Source organism: Eimeria acervulina, genomic scaffold (genome assembly GCF_000499425.1).
Source record: "Eimeria acervulina Houghton genomic scaffold, Eah_scaff5, whole genome shotgun sequence".
In the NCBI taxonomy this organism is placed as follows: Eukaryota; Apicomplexa; class Conoidasida; order Eucoccidiorida; family Eimeriidae; genus Eimeria; species Eimeria acervulina.
Window position 1 is genome coordinate 7236 of NW_013549763.1, and position 20531 is coordinate 27766.

General features: G+C 45.6%; 3 protein-coding genes across 3 annotated transcripts; 2 read left to right on the forward strand and 1 right to left on the reverse strand.

The window, feature by feature from the left end:
* Positions 1 to 585: 585 nt before the first annotated feature.
* EAH_00001440 (DNA polymerase delta catalytic subunit, putative) lies at positions 586 to 14014 on the reverse strand (the record flags this gene model as incomplete). The annotated part of the gene is made up of 23 exons (XM_013395226.1): positions 586 to 724; positions 1083 to 1156; positions 1918 to 2066; positions 2148 to 2184; positions 2459 to 2607; positions 2732 to 2941; positions 3352 to 3457; positions 3964 to 4092; positions 4648 to 4811; positions 5864 to 6068; positions 6550 to 6768; positions 7185 to 7373; positions 7960 to 7990; positions 8251 to 8342; positions 8699 to 8840; positions 9011 to 9165; positions 9490 to 9803; positions 10379 to 10525; positions 11281 to 11533; positions 12084 to 12133; positions 12608 to 13102; positions 13579 to 13656; positions 13825 to 14014. The coding sequence occupies 23 exons, from the start codon at positions 14012 to 14014 to the stop codon at positions 586 to 588; spliced, it is 3717 nt and encodes a 1238-aa protein (XP_013250680.1).
* A 911-nt stretch (positions 14015 to 14925) lies between these two features.
* Positions 14926 to 16744, forward strand: EAH_00001450 (mitochondrial 2-oxoglutarate/malate carrier protein, putative; the record flags this gene model as incomplete). The annotated part of the gene is made up of 6 exons (XM_013395227.1): positions 14926 to 15204; positions 15383 to 15577; positions 15679 to 15823; positions 15928 to 16069; positions 16204 to 16330; positions 16652 to 16744. 6 exons carry the CDS (start codon positions 14926 to 14928, stop codon positions 16742 to 16744), a joined length of 981 nt encoding a protein of 326 aa, XP_013250681.1.
* Positions 16745 to 17846: 1102 nt separating this feature from the next.
* On the forward strand, positions 17847 to 18327 carry EAH_00001460 (hypothetical protein, conserved; the record flags this gene model as incomplete). Its single annotated transcript, XM_013395228.1, has 3 exons — positions 17847 to 17999; positions 18055 to 18152; positions 18210 to 18327. 3 exons carry the CDS (start codon positions 17847 to 17849, stop codon positions 18325 to 18327), a joined length of 369 nt encoding a protein of 122 aa, XP_013250682.1.
* Between the last annotated feature and the right edge of the window lie 2204 nt (positions 18328 to 20531).

Below are 20531 nucleotides of genomic sequence, written 5' to 3' on the forward strand. Positions count from 1 at the left end.
AGGCCCCGCTGGGGCCCCGGAAAAAGAGTACCGGTTTCGGGGGCCCCTGGGGCCCCCTAAAAGGGTACTCGGGTCCCCTGTATTGGGGGCCCCCCAGTGTTTATAGGGGCCCCCGTGCCTTCAGTGCGTCGCTGAGTCTTCCCGCCGCAGCACGAACAGCCTCAGCAGGCATATACAACCGGAACATGTAAAGAATAATATATATATATTTATACATATAAAATATATATTATCAATTGTACAGTTGTAGAAATATGACCTGTCCGGCTATTGCTTTCACCTCTATGGTAGTTTCTATTGCGGAGATGAGCGAACATTGCTAAAGGGTGCCCCCAAGACTTTTGCTTTGCGCAAAGCCTCAGGGCAAGAAGGCATAAGAAAGCAGAAGAAAAAAGATGAATAAACAAAGATGTTGGCGCCATTCTTCCGTCTTGAGTCGATAGACAAATGCAAGAAAAGAAGAAAGAAGAGCAACACAACGAGAATGTGCATTTATCTTTCTCCCCCACACTAGGACTAGGAAACATTTGCAGAGAGGAAAGAAGGTTTAAAAACAAAACAAACTGCCCTTTTCTTATTAGCCCGTCACCAGTCGTTCGAGAGGTGTAGCCGCTGAAGGGTCGCCTCCAGCGCCCCCACTTCCTTCTTTACCTTCGCCCGCCTATAAAATATTGGGCAATCCCTATTAATACAAATTACATCTTGCAATAATGAACCCTGACATCTGCACAAATAAGATACAGCACAAAGCAATCCAACATAATCCGTACAGAAGACAAACAAACTCTACAATACACAAAGCATCCAACGGAATAGGAGAAATGTATACGTATATATGCATGTACATGTGCATGCATATATATATATATATATATGTTGATATACAGAAACACATAAACAGTCAGAATGGAACATACACAAAATGTGAAGCAACACTGAACAGAATAGGCTTCGTTTTTTCCACATATATATATATATATATATCTGAAGAAAAGCACGAAAAAGGACAATAATAATGACAAGGGTCAGACCAAGAACGTGAATAAGGACAAAGCCAACACAAAAGCATTCCTTTTCCTCACCTCTGGCATTCTGTCCAAAGTGCGTTATGTTCCTTCTCTAAAGCCCGAACCTCCGCCGCCTTCGCCGCAGCGATCTGCAGAAGAGCAAACAAACACAAAACAGTCAAAATAAACAGTTAACATAAACAGTACTTCCTTCTTAATGTATATAAATGTATTTATGTATTTATCTATATACGTGTATTATGCAGAGTGCAATGCATAATCATGGGCATTTGCACTTTAACAGAAAGAAGCGTGATTATATATATATATATATACTTGCTGCTGGTTGTTTGTGGTGCACTCAGCCAGAGATATGCAACTGCATAGTAAAAAATCACGTTCAGATACTATTGAATCACCACACGCAGTTTTGACGACGCAGCTACAGTGTATATTAATTGGGAGTGGAGATTCTTTCGCCTTGTGCGTGCATTGAGAAAACGCGTCTAAAGGCATATAAAAAAATAATAATACCCTCAGTTAAGAAGATGAATTCGACAAACGCCACAAATACTATAAACATAATTATTCCACACAACGTGGCAGAGGAGCAGTTACTGGTATGAAGAAAAAGCTGATGCTAGTGGCTGAGGAGATACATGATCATTAAAATATATCAGCACGTGCCATATGGGGTTTCTTTACGCAAATAGTGAGCTGAATGCTCAAGTGTACACACTCTGAAGAGGCGAACATAAAGGAGAGAAAAATAAATATGTTTTCATACATAATGCACGAATGGTAGCATATCAATATATGAAAATACTGCGACAGCACCCAACAACCCAATGACGCCTTCAAGCTGTCCATGCACCTTAATCCTTCTTCGCAGCATATTAAATCGGCTTACTGTTCCCTCTTTCGCCTGACAGTGCTTGCATAGAGCCCCTTCAGTAATCGTAACGCGACAGCCAATGCACTGGACTCCTTTCTTTATGAACTTCGACATGGCTCCTTGGCTGGAGACCGTTAAGGTCTTCTTCAGTGTGTGGAGACCGCCTAAACAAACAAATACAACAGATAACTAAAACAACTCACTAAACAGATTTACACTTGCTGCCTGAAAATGGCACAACGTACTGAACACAAAAAGAGAACAAAAAGGGTCGAAGGAATCCTGGCAGCGACACCGGCGTTCACACGAAATATGAAATACTACTATTACTAATACTAGTACTACTAATAACAATAATACAAAAGTACGGTGTAATGGTATTAATAATAATAATGGATAATAGTAGGAATGAAGAAAAAACAAAGACACAATGGCGGTTATGGCCAATGGGGGTTGGCGGTTATGGCCAATGGGGGTTGTGTTGCCTGCTGGCTGAGGATGCTAAGCAAAAAACCAACACAAACAACAGCAAATAATAATAACGACAGACACGCACCATGAGAGTCATACTTATTGTTCTAAGGGCAATTGCAGTGAACAGGAGAGAGGTAATAAGCATCAGAACAGATGCTGTTAGAAGAATGGGAACAGGGTCAAGAGCGCGAAAAAGAAGAAAAGAAGTGTTAATATCTATGCAAGGATTGACTGGAAAGACACGGTAAAAAAAGAGAAATACGAGCAAGGATACTAAATAGAAATAAAATGGAAATAAATATTCAAAAAAGAACGAGGCCAATATACAGGCGATAAGAGCGTGCTTAGTACGGACTGAAGAGGCTTTCCGGGTCGTTCATAACGCCTTCAAAGATGCGCATGAGGGGCCCTTTAAGTGTTTCAAGGTAATGTTGCGTGTCGATTGGCAAATTGTTTTCCAATACATACAAAGGGTCTTCCGCTCTCTCGTACTGAGCCTGCCCCTTAGACCCTTGAACCACCACATAAGAAATTCGGTCGCCTACGTTGGGCGCTGTGCCGGGGTCTGTGTAAACCATAAGAAAACAAACAGCAAACACCAATAATAATGAGAGGCAATATCAACATACACTCAGCTAACAAACATCTAGTAGTCCCTGCAAACAAAGCCAGACGAAGAGTGGTTCATAAGGATTTCGCAAATAAGAAACGAAGCGGCACAAACGCGCAGGCGAATAACTGGGTAAAGAAATAACCCAATATTAAGGACGAAATATAAACAAAGAAGTAAACTGGAAGGCAAGACCAAAACACAAAGAAAGGGCGAGCATAAGGTAAAGGACTGATTTTGCCGCTTGTGACCCCATGGAGTTCACTGCACAGATATTTCCTTCAGCTGGTGGTTCTGTTGTATTCATTTTGTTTATTTTCTTGCAGTTGGCCTTCAAAGAAGTCAGAAAGAATACCCCGCCTTACCTCTCTTCCTCAGTTTCTTCGCCAACTCGACGTGAGGGAGTTTTGTGTCGTAATCCAACTTTCCCAGACTTTTTGTTTGAACCAACAGACTCAGGTCTATCTTGTTCTAAACCACACATATGCATATAAATGCATACATATGTATATGCATATATGTATGCATGAATGTTTGGTTGTGTTGGTTGTTGTGCAGCTGCCTGCCCTCACAGTGTTCTGCTAGTTGCATGGGCGAGGCTTATTACTTCTACCTTCATTCCTTTGCATTTATGTACATTAGTCTGCGCCATCAACGCGTACACTCATGTACATAAATTTTCACTAAGTGATTCATTTATTTCGCTTCCTTTGTTCCCGTACACCTGTTGATTATTTATATGCTGCTTTCCTATAAGGGCCTCTCGTTGCAAGTGAATGCCCTGTTGGTGGTCAAAGCGCCTCTGTTTACTGATCTACTATTTGTTTGTTGTGTCATTATTCATTTGTATAAGTATTTTGTTTGGTTATTATCTGCCTGTGTAGTTAGTAGTTATTCTTAGTCATGGCTGATATAACAACCATTTGTTAATTTATTTATTGCGTGCTTATTTAATTAGTATTCATTTAACTGTTCACCTGCAGGAGTTCGGCTATCTTGTTGCGTGTATATGCCTTGGCATTTTCTACATCTTTGTCTATTAACATCTTCTTTAGTACGGTGTCCACCATTATTTGAACCAGCATCGAGAAGTCGCGTCGCACCGTCTACAACAGTAGGCAAAACGCAACAGATAAACAATAGAGATTACATATATATATGTATAAATATTAAGTACACGAATAAATAAAGGGAAAAAAATCTGATGAGCAAAGAAAGAAATCTCCAAGTGGAATACCAAAGAGTATACATAATCAAAGACCAGCAAGCAATTCAAGAGAAGTGGAGGAAGGAGAAGGGTTTAGGGGCGAGCTTCAGGGTTTATAACTGTAAACGAAGCAACGAACACCTAACATATACAGAAACAGGTACACCACAGATACGATGCATTCAATAACCACAAGAGAAAGGGAAAAGGGAGGCACAAACAAGTATTGCCACAAGCGCGAACAACGGAAGGAAGATAAGAAACGGCAAAAAGAAAAACATTTAAAAAAGCACAGATGAAGAGACAGGAGAGGAAGAAAAGAAGAACTGGAAAATATTCACAAAGGCGCATACACACACAAACATAATTGAAGAGACAGAAGCAGAAGAAAAGAAGAACAAAGTCAAGGAAACAAAAGCAAAACAAAGGAGATGAGGATAAAGACAGTACTTACTTCTATGCCCTTGGAATCGATTTTGTCGTAGTGGGTAGGGTTGGTATACAACAGGCCGGCGTATCTCTTTTTGTTCATCAGCAAGAAAGGACAATAGACCTTTTCAAACTCCAACTTTATTGGCCTTATGAACTCCCCACTTATCTTGTTAGCTGCCTCACGACCTAAGCAACAAAAACGACAGTCACTGCACCAACGAGAAATTCTAATAACTAGAAACTAGAGACAGTGAAGGAGACAGGAAGATAAAGAAAGGCGATAACAAAGAAACAACCAAACAACCACATAGTGCCAATTACTACTAGTATAATCAGGGGTGCAGTGCTTACAACCATAAGAATAAGAATTATTGAAAACCAGCAAATAAGAGCTCTCAGACGTTTCCAGTACGAAAAGCAGTAACAAATACTCTTTGTAATGCACACTATACCGCTTTTAATAAACGAAACATGAGTACATATATATATATATATGCATATTTTTGAAGATATATTTGAATGCAGGCAATAGTAGCAAACCGCCGTTGCACAACTCAGTATCGACGCCTAAAAAACCGCCCTGACAATCAGAGATATACGCGAAGACCATGAAGACGGTAATGAAGATATTTATAAGTAAATCAGCAGTAGCAAGAATCGCACTAGATAAAACAACATCCACAATCAACACCGAAGCCAGCGGTAATAGTTGTAAGAAACAACCAAAACAAATGAAAGACGACAAGTGACACAGCCCATTATGAACTCACACAAAGACGGGACAAAACACCACCAATTTGTGATTAGAAAAAAGGAAAAAGAGCACACGGGGGGAGCAGCAGAAAGCAACAAGACACAGACAACAGCAAGAAGAGAAACGCCGACGGATGGTGCGAGGTAAAGCCCAGCCTGTCAGCGTGTTCGGTGTTTGCTTGGTGTTTGTTATATGAACAAATACATAGAAAGCGAAATGCAGGAAGAGGGGGGGAAAGATTCAAGGAAGAGACTAGTAGAGGAGCTAAAACAAAAATCGATGAAACCAACAAACCAAAACAAAACAAAAGAAACACAACACACCGACAGGGGGCAGGTAATAAAGCAAACAGCAAGGAAGCCAACCACCACCGCTTCCAATTTTCCTACGTTAGTACGCAAAAATAAGAATATAAATGAAATACGACGATAAAGGCACGAACAAATATAAATAAATATACATCATAAAAGACACCGTCTCTTACCGAGTTTCATCGCTTCTTGAATTGAATTCGTGCCGAAGCGAATCATCACGGAATCGGTATCACCGTAAACAACAACTGCATTGTGTTCATATCCATTTGCTTTTGTGTAAAGTTCTTCAACTCTTCGTTTGGTATATTCAATCATATCTCTTCCGAAACATGTAATAGATGTCGCTACCTCTAGACACGGCAACTGTCCCCCCACCTGCACCGCCAACCACAAAAAGAAACGGAACAGAAGAGAACCCACATGAAATATAAACAAACCAAACATCGCGAAACCTCAAACGCATCAGAAAGACGGTTGTGTCATGAAAAACGCAACAAAGTGGAGGGGAAATCGGCTCGATGCACAACATAAACAGGGGGACCAAGCATAGCAGAGAAAAACACTATGAACTCATCTAAAAGCAAATATTGAGAAAATATACATCATAATTACAACTGAAAATAAAGACAGGGAAATCTATTTATCGACTACAAGGAGACATACAGATGAGGAAAACAAGCACGATCACATGCAAACAACGCCAACAGCACCAACACCTACAGGAACAAAACGAACACCAGCACTAACAAGAAGAACAACAACAACAAAACACCAATAAGAAGTGATAAGACAAGGACGAAACAGCAACAAGCCAACCAAAGAAGAAGGGCGAGAAAGGCTGGCTGCATCATCCGACCGTAGCTCCAGTATATCCGTAGACGCTGTTGGCGGTGATTTTAAGTGCAAGTTGTCTGCCGTTGAGAACGCTCTTCATAAATTTGTCTTCTGCTTTGCTCATCTCTGCCTTCGCCACCTTCCGTGCAGCAATCAACTCTTCAACAATCATCGGCAGTACACCGCGACGCACTGACGCCTTCACAAACGTGTGGCGAGGGCTGCTAGTCGTATGCGTCAGCTGCAGATTAAACCCAAATGCAGCAGCAGCAGCAGCAGCAAAAGCTGTTATTCGAGCAGCAGCAACGAAGCTGCAACAGCAGACACTATTGGAGCAGCAGCAGCAGAAGCCAATAGAGCACCAGCAACGGGCACCCTTAAGGCAGCAGCAAAAGTTACTAGAGCACCAGCAAGAGCCTTCACCAGCGTAGCAGCAGCAACAGAGCAGCTGGTGGAGGACCAAAAGCAGCAGCAGCAACAAGAGCAGAAGCCAGCGTAGCTGCAACATCATCGTCTCGGTTATCCCCCTCCCATCCTGTTGCGTGCTTTACTTCTGCGTGTTGGGAATTTAAATTGTGTGCGTGCACTTGTTTTTTATCCTCCGTTCAATATCTATTATTTCGTGCAGTATTTACGAAGTGTGCAGAAGCAGCGTACGGTGTCCTGTTGGAGCGTCTGCACGTCCGTTCCCTTGACTAGAGTACTGTAGCAGATGTTGTGAGCCATCATGATTGAAGGGTAAAGAGAAGCAAAATCCAAAGTTGAAATTGGCATATTATAAAAACCCTTGAGAGGCTCCAGCACCGTCGCGCCCTCGTACTTATCATCGCGGTCGCCGCCTACCCGCTGCAGACAGGTAACAAGACAGACGAGTAACAAATCTAACGAGCAAATAAAGACATTAATTAATGAATTAACCATTTTACCTATATAGTAATTGGTGAGAGCGAGGCATTAATGGTGAGTGTGTTTGGCACAGTCTATGGGCAAAAGAAACATGAACAAAGAAACAAATGAACAAACGCGTTAGAGAGAAGAACAATATCACACACCCGGCGCGAAGTGAAGAAGAAGACAAGCACAACGCAAACACTGAAATGCAAACGGGCATTTCTATAAGCTTCAACGGCGCAACAGCAAACGCAAGCAGCGGCTCTTGTGCTGCTGGTGTAGTGGCTTCAAGAGATGCAGTGTAGGTGCAGCAGTGGAGTTGCAGCCCGCTGGGGTCTACGCTTCACTATCCCCTCAGTTAATATTTCATATTCAGTGCTGCAGCAAGCTGATTCCCTACGACTCCAGAGTTGTGCAATAGGGCGGCGTTTGCCAGGGCTTGGGGCAATTACTGTGTATGTTGTAGCGGTTGAGGCAGCAAGGGTCCGTTGTGCAAGTACGTAAGGGCTTAGGGTTTAAGGGTTTAAGGCATAGGGTTTACCTTGACAGAGGGCACGAGGTAGTGCAGCTGTCTGCATTTGCGTAGAAGTTGGGAAGTGACTTTGATTTGTTGGCCCCTATGCGAAGCAGCACAGATGTCGTTTGCTGCACCTGTGTTGCATGTCTGCTTGTGAAGGGGGGTTTGAGCAAGGAAGTGCTACTAAAGAAGTATGGTTGGTTTGAAGTGTACAGACACCTCGTGAGCAAGTAGGTTAGGGGAGTGCCCGTGACACGGCTCATTTCAACATAGTTGAACAGAAACAGCAGCTTGTTCAATAAACGAAGAGGTAACAGGGCGTCCTTCAGGCAGTACACCGCAATGCGGCGCCGAGTTGTAGGAGAGCCCCTAAAGAGGTCCCCTATCATGCTGTAATGCACATCCTCCTGGTGTAACGCAAGGAAAGAGCAACGCAACAGCAACGCAACAACATGACAACACAACGCAAACCTAGAGTTAGCCCCAACGGGCCGAACAGCTGCGCTGCATCTAGGGAAGGCGTGAAGAAAACAAACTGATAAATGAGATGTAAAAGAAACATACAAAGGAACCCATGTGTACACAAACGAAAAAAGACAGCGAGGCAGTACCCAACTATGGAAGCAACAAATGCAGATAACAGCAAACAAAAAACGCAAGACAAACAAAACAACAAACCAACCCACCAAAACCAAGAAGAAACAAACATGTAAAACAAACAAACAAGCAAACGGCCTTCCTTCATTCTTCATTCTGTACCGACCTTTTGCTCCTTAAGGAACTCAGAAGACACGAAGTTAAGGGAATAACTCTTCAGTTTGTAGTCGCGCCGCACAAGCTCCAATACATCAAACTGCACGCGACCCTCTACCGGTATCTCCTTGTTGTCGTGCGTGCCAAGAGCTCTAAACACAAGCAATAAAGCCTAAATTCTAAACCTTAAGTCCTCCAGACCCGGCGAACCCGCCACACGCAGGGCGTGGGCACACCCTGCCCATGAGACAATCAGAGCTTAGCGTGGACCCCAATGTCTAGGATTCAGGGTTTAGCGTTTAAACGTTTGCCTGAGATGCACCTGGAGCTGAAGCGGGTATCAGAAATGCGGGATTCGAACGCCTTCAGCCGTGAGAGGGAGTTGACGCCTTCCGCCTTAAGGGCCGCTGCCCTCGTGAGGAGATAACACAAATCGAAGTTAATGCAGTTGTAACCCGTCAGAAAGTCAGGGTCGACCTGTATATACACCCCAATGCACACAACTGCAACGCCATGTCCGCAGCAGTTAAAGCCCGTGCGGTTCTTCGGGCTGTGCACTCCATACAGAGCTATACACAAAAGCGAGACACAAGAGTTAAAGAAAGGTAAGACATGAAGAAAAACAAGTGATAATACAGGACAAGAAGTAATAAAAGACAAAAGATAATAAGAGACCAGAGATCATACAAGACAAGACTCATGCAAGCCTATAATAAAAGACAAGGGATAGAGACGAGAGGTAATGGAAGAAAGAGAAGAGTTTAGTAAGGAATAGGGAAAAGTTCTTTCGCTCGTTTTTACCTCTCTAACGAACTCCGCCCATTTAATCAACATCTCCGCCTCATCTTCAAACCAAAATACCCAAGCCCCAGCAATTGGAGCGCATTCATTCAGAGCAAATATAACGCGACAGACCGGCTGTTCTGTAGCATCACCGGTACTTGCTTCTGCTGCTCTTCCTGTTGCTGCGGCTCCTCCTGCTGCTCCTGCTCCCGCTGCTTTCTCTTTGTGTGTTTGCTCGCGCCGGTGCTCCGCTACAATTGACGATATTTGAATTACTGGGTCTTCCTGCGCCTCAGGGAAACCCTGACCGGTTGCCTTGACGCATTCAATGTCTGTGCATCCCAACAAAACAACAAATAGATCAAGCAAGAAGAAACGTGTTTAAAGAAAGCAGCAAAAAAGGCAATACGCACGGGAGACAAAACACCGGGCAAGAAAGGAGATGAAGACGGACAGAACATAAACGAAAACGCAAGCCGCAATGCTGACGAGACAAAACAGCAGAAATGAAAATAAGGAAAGGCACACAATATGGACAAATTAATAGAAGAAAAATCAGAAGGATAGTGGAACGAGAAAACGAACATGTAAACAGATCAAACGAAAGAGCCAGACAAATAGACGAGTAAATAAAAAATACATAAACCAATGACCAACAATAAATGGGTGAGTCGTGGCCCCCAAGACGAAATGAGGACAAAACAAAACAGAGACTAAAGAGAAGCATGCTTCGATGTTTCTTTTTCTCGAGTTATTGTCTTTTATCTAATTGGGTTTGATAGCACGGGATGCAGCAAGATCTCCCATTCATGCAGAGACAGAAACAGAGACAGTATCCATGCATGAACAAACAAAGACAAACAAAGAGACGAAGACGGCGAAGGAGACAGCAGATGAAGCGGCTGACCAAAAGACAGCATCCGCAGTGGCGGAAGGGACTGATATTCTCCTTGCAGTGGCAAGGCCTCGATATCATTGTAGTGTATATCCACCTCCTCTTGACATCTCGACTCCCTCAGAGAAGCGGGACGCACCACGTACTTCCCTTTATTTGCTGCAGCGCAGAACAACCAAACACGCACGCACACACACACACACACACACACACACACACACACACACACACACACACACACACAAATGCACTGCTGTACGTACACCGAACAAATGCAGAAGAAGTAAACAAAGTAATGGAAATACAGAAACAAGCCACACATAGACGTTCAAAACAAGAAAAAACAACTACACGAAATAAGGAAAAAAGGGGATAACCGCAGCCAGGGCAATATGTACATGCATCTGGGTGCGTATATACGCATATGTATATGCATTTATATACGTGTATCTGTATATTTGTATCTATATACGCATATATACATATATATACATATAATATATATATATATATCTACAAGGATGCAACTGAACAGTGAGGCATGTCAACCACCCAGCCGCCCCTGAAGGGAGTTTTTCAATGCCCCAAAGCAAAGCAAACGAAAACAAATTGAAATAACCAAAAAGTACTTGAATAAAAGACAAGCGAAGCAAAAGAGAGACAGAGTGCTGCCCCATGTCTGCGTCACTGCAAGAAGGCTCTTTCTCTACTTGTCTACAACTCCTCATATATATATCGTTCATCTCCACTTGTGTGCATTTGCCCTGTCTATACTACCGAACACCAACGGAAACTCCGTTGGTTTTATACTCAGCGAGTTGTTGCTGCTGCTGTAGCTGTTGCTGATCCTGCTGCTGCTGCTGCTGTTGTTGTTGCTGTGCTGCTTGTGCTGCGTTGCATCGCGGCAGGACTACCTTTAAGCCAGCAGCAGCCTGTGACTTGAGCGTCGACCATGAAGCGAAGAACGAAGGGGATATTGGCCTCAAAGGCAGTGCTGGGGAGTGTCAGTGCCTCTCCACCACCGGCGGCCCCCCCAAAGCCCTCAGGTAAACGCAGTCGAATGCCGCTTTCTATGAAGCTGCGGATGCTGCCGATTAACTGAGGCGAAGCTGCGGTCACGCGAAAGAAAAACTGATGCAACTTCGAAGGAGAATAATACATCACAGACTGCAGCAAAAACGCCACAAGACATACCTTTCAACAAACAATAAGCAGAAACAAACGACAAATCAGCGCAAGCAAACCATTTGTTGGCGGATGTTCTCAGTTTTGTCTGAGTTGGTAAGGGTATAAGGCACTCTGGTGTTTGTACTCGTCGCAGTTTTTTCTGGATTTGTTTGCGGGTTTATTTATTATTGAAGCTGCTGTTTCCATAAGGATACTGTCAACGCACAATACCACCGATGACTACCCATCGCAACTCAGACAAAACTGAAATATATATAAACATAGTTATTTATAGGTTGGCATTGGCTTCTTTTCTTTCTTTTTTCTCTATTATTTTGTTTCATGATTTGCATCCTGTTCGTTCTATTTGCTGCGCCTTTCCTTTAAAGATTTCTATTTGCTGGAATGTGGATGAGCGTCATTACTTGTTGTAATGGGGCCATTTTTAACCATTTTGCTTCGCTTTGTTAGGAAAACCAGTGGTAAATATGAATACTAATTTGTCGTAATATTAACTAACATCGATATTAATATTTGTTTTCGCGCTTACCTCCTTCTCTTCAACGCGGACGTCAAGGATTCGCTTCTCAAAGGTTTTGCCTTGCGCATGGCTCTTCAGCAGATACTCCTAAAAACAGCGAACAACGGCGGCACATAGCTCAAAATATATATTAGAGTGCATTCATTATTTAAATTTATTTACTACTAAGGTGTATTTGTCGTTGGCATTCTATTGAGTACTTATGCCGCCGCTGTACTTGGCTGCCCCATTCATATTTCTGCATTCATATATTCGCATTCACGTTGTACTCACGCCCATTCGCAGATCAGTATGAATATTAATATCCACACCCACATCATACTGGCATTGGTATTTACATTCATATTCGTAATATTACCCATATTTGCCTGTACGTTCATATTTAAGGTCATACAACTCATATTCAAATACACCCTTAAAAGCGCCTTCACGATCCTTCCCTTTGTAATGGATTAGCGCAGTAATGTAAAACACATCGACTCCAGCATACGAAGGGCAGCAATTTGCGGTATGAATGGCTAGGGCTAACTAACTGCACTTCACAAGGCGTACATCTATTACAGCACGAAGTGCCTCGGTGACGGCATTCTGCTGCCACCCGCAGCAGCCCTGTCCTGCCCCAGCACCAGCAGCAGGAGCAGCAGCACGCATCGCTGCAGCAAGAGGCCCAGGGCACTCCACATAGCAGTAGGGGAAGAAGCCGTGGACGTTGCAAACAACCGAACGGCCATCAGCAGTTACACCGTAGAGCCGAACCATTGGGGAGGTGCTGTTAGCACGCGCAGCCTCAGCTGCAGACAGAGATGAGGCAGTCAGAATGCTGGGGGGAGGGCGAACTGCTGCTGCCCCATTCGCTGCTGCAGCATCCGCCACACCTGTTGCTGCTGCATTTGCTGCTGCTGCTGCTACTGCGGATCTCGCGCCATTAGAAAGGGCCTCCTGTTGCAGCTGCAAAGGCCGCTGTAAAATCGCCTCGGGCACTGAATGGCGGAATGCTGTCGCCGCCGCAACATCTAACTGAAAGAAAACTGAAAACCAAAAAACACAAATGCAGAAAAACAAAACCACAAATACACCCGAGTGTACGTAAATTCAACAAAAGATGCAAAAATACAAAGCGCAAACACCATATGCAGATAGATTGCATACAGAAAGACTCGAGGAATGGGATAAAACGAAAAAAGAGCACTTCACACACAAGCATACAATTGTATGCATGCGCATTTGTATGTATATCTAGGCGTGTCCTAGCGTGCATAAAAACCAGCTTGTACAAATATATATATATATATATGCTGTCTAAATGCGTATAATAGCATAATGCATATATATATATGCATATCTAAATGCACATAATAGCACCTATGCATATATATAATGCAGACATATACACCAGATGTATGGCTACAGGCAGCCTCCCATGCCCTGCATGAGTGCAGATATGCTGGTGACTTTATGACATAGGAGAAGATGAGGGGGAAAGTAAGCAATTATTATTTCGTACTCAAGTCCTCTTCCCCTGCAGCAGCACACAGACACCGCAAGCAGCCAGCAGACCGAGCTTTCTGTTGTCGCCGTTTGTCTTAAAATACGAACAAAACAATAAAGGACAGCAAAGCATAGACCGCGTTTTGCTCATCAGAAGGCGCAGCACACACAATCCAGCAGCCAGCCTGCACTTGCATCTCTTTATAGTTTAATGTCTTGCTGATTGAAAGGGTTTGGCATATTGCGAGCCACAAGCCCTCACTTGTTCCCCCCGTCTGTACATTCTTCTTTGTGTTGGTATCCTCGCGGCGCCAACTCTTTAAAAGCCGTTTCCACGTCTCTTCAGCAGCAGCGCGCGAAGGCCCCGCCTTCTCGAAGCCCAATACTGAGGAAGTCATTTCAGAAGAAGCAGCAGGAGGAGAGGCGCTCGGCACGACAGTCGCCCCGGCCATCCTGCGTTGGCCTCAGGGCAGAACGAACGGCTTTAGTGGGGGCTCAGACAGTCAAAACAAATCAAAACGACCGGAGAGAAAAACGGAGAGGAGGGAACAAAGAGGCGCCGCCACACTATGTACTACGGTAACCCGGGATGATGAAGGAGATAAGGGGTAAACGAAAGGATGGAAGGGGAAGAAAAAAACGAAAAGGGGAGATGACTAACTCCCAGAGGGAGGAAAACAACGCGAGAGGGCTTGTTTGCGTAGTGAAAGGAGAGGGTCAATGGCGATTAGTTGGCGTGCGAGACCAATAGACAGAAGAGAAATGAGACGGCCATTCAAGCAACGCCTTATACAAAAGAAATCAAGGAAAGTAACAACACCCTGTTCCTTCAGGGCGACCCTCGAGTTTTCTGTCCGCCTCGCTCACACATACACGAAAGGCGGTAATGACGGCAGTAGTGTTGGCTGGCGGTCGGTTCCTTTCTCGCTCAAATTAAAACAACATGATGTTGGAGAGCAATTTTAAATGCCAATGAAGGAAAGAAACGAGGGAGAGAAGCCAAAGTAGAATCCAAATGGCGACGCCGACCGAATCGACCCGGTGGAAACACAACACCGCCAGGGAGCAAAGGGTGGCTGAGAGCTGTTTCTCCCTCTTCTTTAGCACAAATTTAGGCGTCTTATTCTATTTAAGCAGCTAAATAATTCTTGATTAAAACGTCTACAATAACAGTCTCACCTAAACGGTGTAAGCGTTGCGGGGTCGTTTCTCTCCCCTTCCTCGAGCGCATGCAGCGCGTAGCGTCTGCTATTCTCTGACGTTCATCTTCTGTGAGTACAGAAAAGGAGGCGTCGGCAGCGCTTTGAAACCTTTTTCTTTCACCCTACTCTCTTGCGTTGCCTCCTCTGTTCGCCTTCCCCCAATGAGCTCCAGTACGCCCACAGAACCGCAGGGAGTGCCCGCGGTCAAAGCGGCTCCTTCAGCGCTCTCCAAGGCGAGGCCGTTCATTGTAGGAGGCCTCTCCGGCTGTATCGCTACTTGCTGCATTCAGCCGGTAGACATGGTCAAGGTTCGGTTGCAACTGGTTGGGGAAGGAGGCGCGAAGGCATCGACAAGTCCAATTCAGGTTCTCAGAAATGTCCTTAAAAATGAAGGCGTTCTCGCTCTCTACAAGGGGCTAGACGCCGGCATCATCCGTCAGGTCAGACTGCATCCGATGTACCGCTACACGCAAGCGCGCTGACCTGCGGCTCACTCTATTCAATAGACCTAATGTGAAGACGGGTAAAGCCCCCAGTAGACACTGCAAGGAGGCTGCATCTCGTGTCCCCTCTTTGCTATGCCGCGACATTTTCCTTCTGTGCTGCGAAAAAGCTCAGCTGACATACTCTACCGCCCGACTTGGGTTGTTCCGAGTCTTCAGCGACAGGCTGAAGGAGATGTCAAGGAGCGCAGACCCTACAGCGCCGCCTCCGCCTCTACCTCTTTGGAAAAAGGCAGCAGCTGGCTTGGCGGCAGGAGGAGTTGCCGCTGCCTTTGGAAACCCTGCAGACCTTTCGCTGATCCGCATGCAGGTATGTAGTAGTAGTAGCACCACATACTCACACCATCGGATGATCACAATATGTAACACGCAGGTTACTCACATTTCTTTGTCCGGTGAGCATAACCACAGGCTGACGCAACTCTCCCGCCTGAGGCCCGGCGCAACTATACTGGCGTATTGAATGCCGTTTCACGGATTGTCAAGGAAGAAGGCGTTCTAGGCCTCTGGAGAGGCAGCTTCCCCACCGTCCTGCGCGCCATGTCGCTGAATATGGGTAAACACTGCTGATTCAGATTTTCTTGACACAGGCAGGCATTCTTTGGCCAGAATAGTTCGTTGGAGTTGTACTTTAGGCCTTGTGGGTTGCAATCTCCGCAGGAATGCTCGCGACAAACGACCAGTGCAAGGAGATGCTTGCACCCACCTTGGGTAACGGATGGACGACGACCCTGACAGCCAGTGCTATCTCGGGTTTCTTCGCAGTGACATTTTCACTTCCATTCGACTTTCTAAAGACGCGGTGAGAACTCTTCTTACGTTCCTTTGGCCGGGCCATCTTGGCTCCGTTCTAACCTTTCACACCTCGTTCCTCCGCTTTTCCATCCATGTGCTTGAATTAGTTGCCCTAACAACCTGGTGTTTGAACTGTTGCAGGTTGCAGAAAATGCGCCCCGATCCGGTAACGGGAGAGTTACCCTATAAAGGTGTGCTGGACGCAGCAGTGAAGATCACTCGGACCGAGGGTATTACCGCGTTTTACACAGGTTACCCTACGTATTACGTAAGAATCGCACCCCACGCGATGATTACACTGATTTGCATGGATTATCTGGACAGAGCGTTCAAGCGATACTTCTAGACGATCCAGACAATTCGAATATCTGTTATGTGCTGGAGATGGAGGTTGGGGACGCCTGACAACTCTGTCTCAAATTTAGTTCCGCAGACCCGCATTCATTGTGCACCTTGCTGCGAATGAAATAAGACTGCCAGCTACAATGCAGTGCACCTGCTGTGATAGCCCTGCTCCGGAACGGAAGAGCTTTTTAAGGGTGTGAAAAACGTTATCGCGTTCTCTGTAGCCAAAATTTGTATGGTGCAGATTCGCAGTAACGGGGAGTCTACGGACACCCACAAGAAACTGTGTATGACCGTTAAGACATTCGACTTGCCCTTTGTTCTTCTCGCTGCGTAGGGCAGCACCCAGATTATGCATTTTCCCTGGGGTCTCAGCAGTGTATGTCTGTTAGTTAGTGAAGACAATGTGCCAAAAATAGCCGCGTTGGCTTATGCCGCTTCTGCCGAGTTGAAGACCCGGGCAGCTTAGCTATGCGTCACCAGACATTGAGAGCTGAAACATCCCAGGCAGTTTCCGTTCTATCTAGGTTACAGCTGCTGAAGGAAGCGAAGGGCGCTGGCAGATGACTCCTGTTTCCAAGAAGTAAAGTTTCCTTTAAATACTACTTAAAATGCCAAGATACATCCGCCCACGAGACTCACTTGCACTGCTGTGGGGATCTCTTGGGGTAAGAATGTATTTGCCTAAATGCAACTACCGCTTGAAAACATCTGGATTCCACTGCCTGGCGGACTCATTACCTCAGTAGCAGAAAGTTCCTACATGGCGATGTGAATGCCGAGACTGCAGGTAGGAAAATTGTTTTCTTACTTCAGGGTGCATGTCGGAGGGTGAGCCCAACAGAGAGTCATAGGACCACAGCCCGCCTCCGGGGAACCCTACACACGCGTAATTGTAGAGGTGAGGCCGTTTGCGAGTGTTCTTATATGTAAGTACCGTCGTCTTCTTCCTCATCGGCAGGGTCAACTTCCACCGTCTGAGTTGTCAACGTGAAACAACAACTCTGTCAATCTAGATTCCATGGCCTACCAGGCCTGTAACGCCATATCTCATCTGGTCAGCCACGTCTCCTATGCCTTGTGCCATCTACTAGCAGCTACCTTAGCTCATGCAACGTTGCGTTCAACAATCACGTTACCCACTTGGGTTTGTTTTTCATGAGCAGCAACAGCGGCTACTGTGGCCATCTGCGCATGATACAGTGCTAGAAAAGTCAATAAAGAAACAATCCTTGTCCTCTTGCACATTGGAAGATCGATTCGGGGTCTCACGCAGAAAAAGCCAAAATACAAAAAGTGACACTTGGAACGGTGTGACCAGTGCGTCTGTGCTGTCCATACACTTCAAGCCAGCATCCGCAGTAGCGGATCTGCGTGGCAGCCAGAATTTGATAATTTGCCGCACATTGGGTCGCAGTTACAGAACAGTTTCTACGAAGATGAAGTCGGCACTCTTTTTGTGTACAGCAGTTGCTGTTGCAACGCTTTCTGCCATCGGCGCGGAGAGCATCCCAAACGTCCCCAAATGGGTGGATGAAGCGAAGCTGGCGTACGCCGCCGAGATCAAATCTGCGTTGCCCCCTTTGGCTGTTGTGAGTGCTTAATCAATGGCTTCGTTTTCCCCTAGATTTCATGAAGTTTCTTTAGAGCAAGGACTCGAATACCCCACTGGTTGATGTTCCCGCTCCGGTTGATATTGCAGCTCTGACTGCCGAGCTTGCACGCCTGGAGGAGTCCGAAGAAAAGTAGGCCGAATAGACTGCTCCCCCCTCCAAAATATTTGCTCATATTTTTCCCAACAGGTTTCGTGGCGACCGTCGTGCAATTGCCTTCTTCGCTGCACTTATCATGGTTGGAGTTTTCCTCATGTTCTACTTTACCACAACTCGGCTGGAACAGTCAATCAAGGAAGCAAGGTAATTCACCACCTTTTCAGACTGATGTTTTGATGTAGCAGTCCCTCATGCTTTATCTATGGATCAGCAAACTCTTGGGCCCCACGCCTCGGCCAGAAGCTGTGGACCTTCGCCTTTAGGCGGACGACTTGATTGTAAACGTTCGGACTGCAAACCATTACCTCGTTTGACGCGTTGTCTGAACTGCACGATGTTGTAGAACACTGAATCATCACATCTAAATAGATTTTCTTATGCGCCTTCATTTAACCAGAGGACTTGAATAGGTATAAAGGAAAATATAGTGCCAGATTTCAACTGAGCAGCAGGACACTGACACAAATGCAGAAAAGTGCTTGTTGGCTCGGAAATGCCCAGAGTCGCAATTGTGTTTCGTCCCGGCAATTCGGTTCATGAAAATATATTGACGCCTAAGGGATAGCAACAGATCGCCGTAGTTGCGTCACGGTGTACGACGAGGAGAGCAAAAAACATAGAGCGTTACCCAAGACTACGCAAATTGCAGATTCTCACTCCACAAAAATGATGCATGCAAATCACCGTCTCCAAGATTTCTAGAAAATTTCAAGTGTGAAGCGCCTGACTCGACAACCCCCAACAAGTGAGGGTCGTGCAATATGGCTAAAATTGCTTGCTCTCATAAGCAGATGGACCAGAAGATAAGCCCAATCAAGGGGGAACGAGTCTGCATGAAGCCAAAGTCGAACACGAAGAGCTTTCCCAGACTTATTTGCTGATACATTCCTAAATCCTGCGTTCAGTACATGCTCGGGCTAAAAGTGCTCTGAAAACGACCTGAAATTATTTTCCCAAACACCAAATATAATGATGGTTCATACGATGACGGTTGCCAGGCTCATTTTTGTCATTTGGGACAGTTTGTCCTTGTCGCGCCGGCAAATAATCATTTATCACCCAATTAAAAAAACCCTCCAGTGGTTATGAAGACAAAGTGACGGAAAATGGACTGCCACATAAAACCAGGCATTTCTGGCTGTTTGAAAACATGCGCCAGCATCATACCATTACAAACATGGCTGAAATTCCTCCACACTTCTTTCCTCGGCTTAGAATATTCTAGGCTCTATATACATTGGGGGCTACTTGCATCCCTCCACAAAAACACGCACGCATCTGCTAACTCTGTGGTCTTTATTTTGTACATATGTACGCATCTGTCTACGCTCTAGCAAGAAAGTATCAAGCCGGCGCTGTTGCCAAAGGCCACCAGCAAGAAATCTAGCGCTACCTGCTTCCGAGGAAAGCGATGGGACTGGGAAGTACCCATTCGAAGAGGTTTTGCACAAGCGTCCTACGATCATTGTGGGGTGTGACGATCTAGGTGTGAGTGAGGCGGGTCTGTCCGGAGTTCAGATTTCAGACCGCCCAGGCGCCGCTAGTGTAAAAGCAAAACACTACGGTTACTGAGCCCTAATTAGCGAACGGATGAGGCAGAACGAAGAAGAATCATAGACAAATTGTGTTTTTCCGCCTGCGTGGATTGCGGATCTAACTTGGAAGCTGTAGGCGAGATCCGGTAGGAAGATCCCCCCCAGGGGTCGGCGGCCTAGACCCCCGAACTATTATTGACTGGCAGAGTGTATGAAAAGACAGCAGGCCAAACAAGAGGTGGCGTACCCACTATTGAGCCAGAGTGTGTTGAATATGAATTAGGCAGCATGTTCCGGCGAATAATGTGGTGATTGTCCTGACCATGGTGTGGGGTTGGCCCCCGCAGTTGCATGCAGCTGTACGACCCTGCGCTCTGAACGACTCGGAGCGTTGCCTTCATAATGTGTAGGGGTTTCCCAGGTTGCATATGGCAACATGTTGAATAGTGTTGTGAGCCCGTCCTGTGTGAGTGCATGATGGGACGAGCCTGAACGGGCGGGGAAAGTGCAGGGCCTAGGAACCCTCGCATGCCCGCTGTTGCCTTTTTCCAGAGTTGTTCTTTGTTCTTTATTTCTGCACGGTAAACGAGGGATGCTTTGTATGATCGCCTTTGTTTCATCTTTCCCTGTCTAACCAGGATCCCCTGCAGCTCGAGGCACAGCTGTCCCTTGGGACTTGTGCGTAGGCGACTCGTCAGTAGAGCCGGAGTCCGGCGACCGATGCTGTTGTTGTTTGTTTGCTCTAATTCTTCTCTTTCTGTTGGCTTCATTTTGCCAAGCTTCCCGCTGCGTCTTCCTTATCAAGCCTACGCGGGGG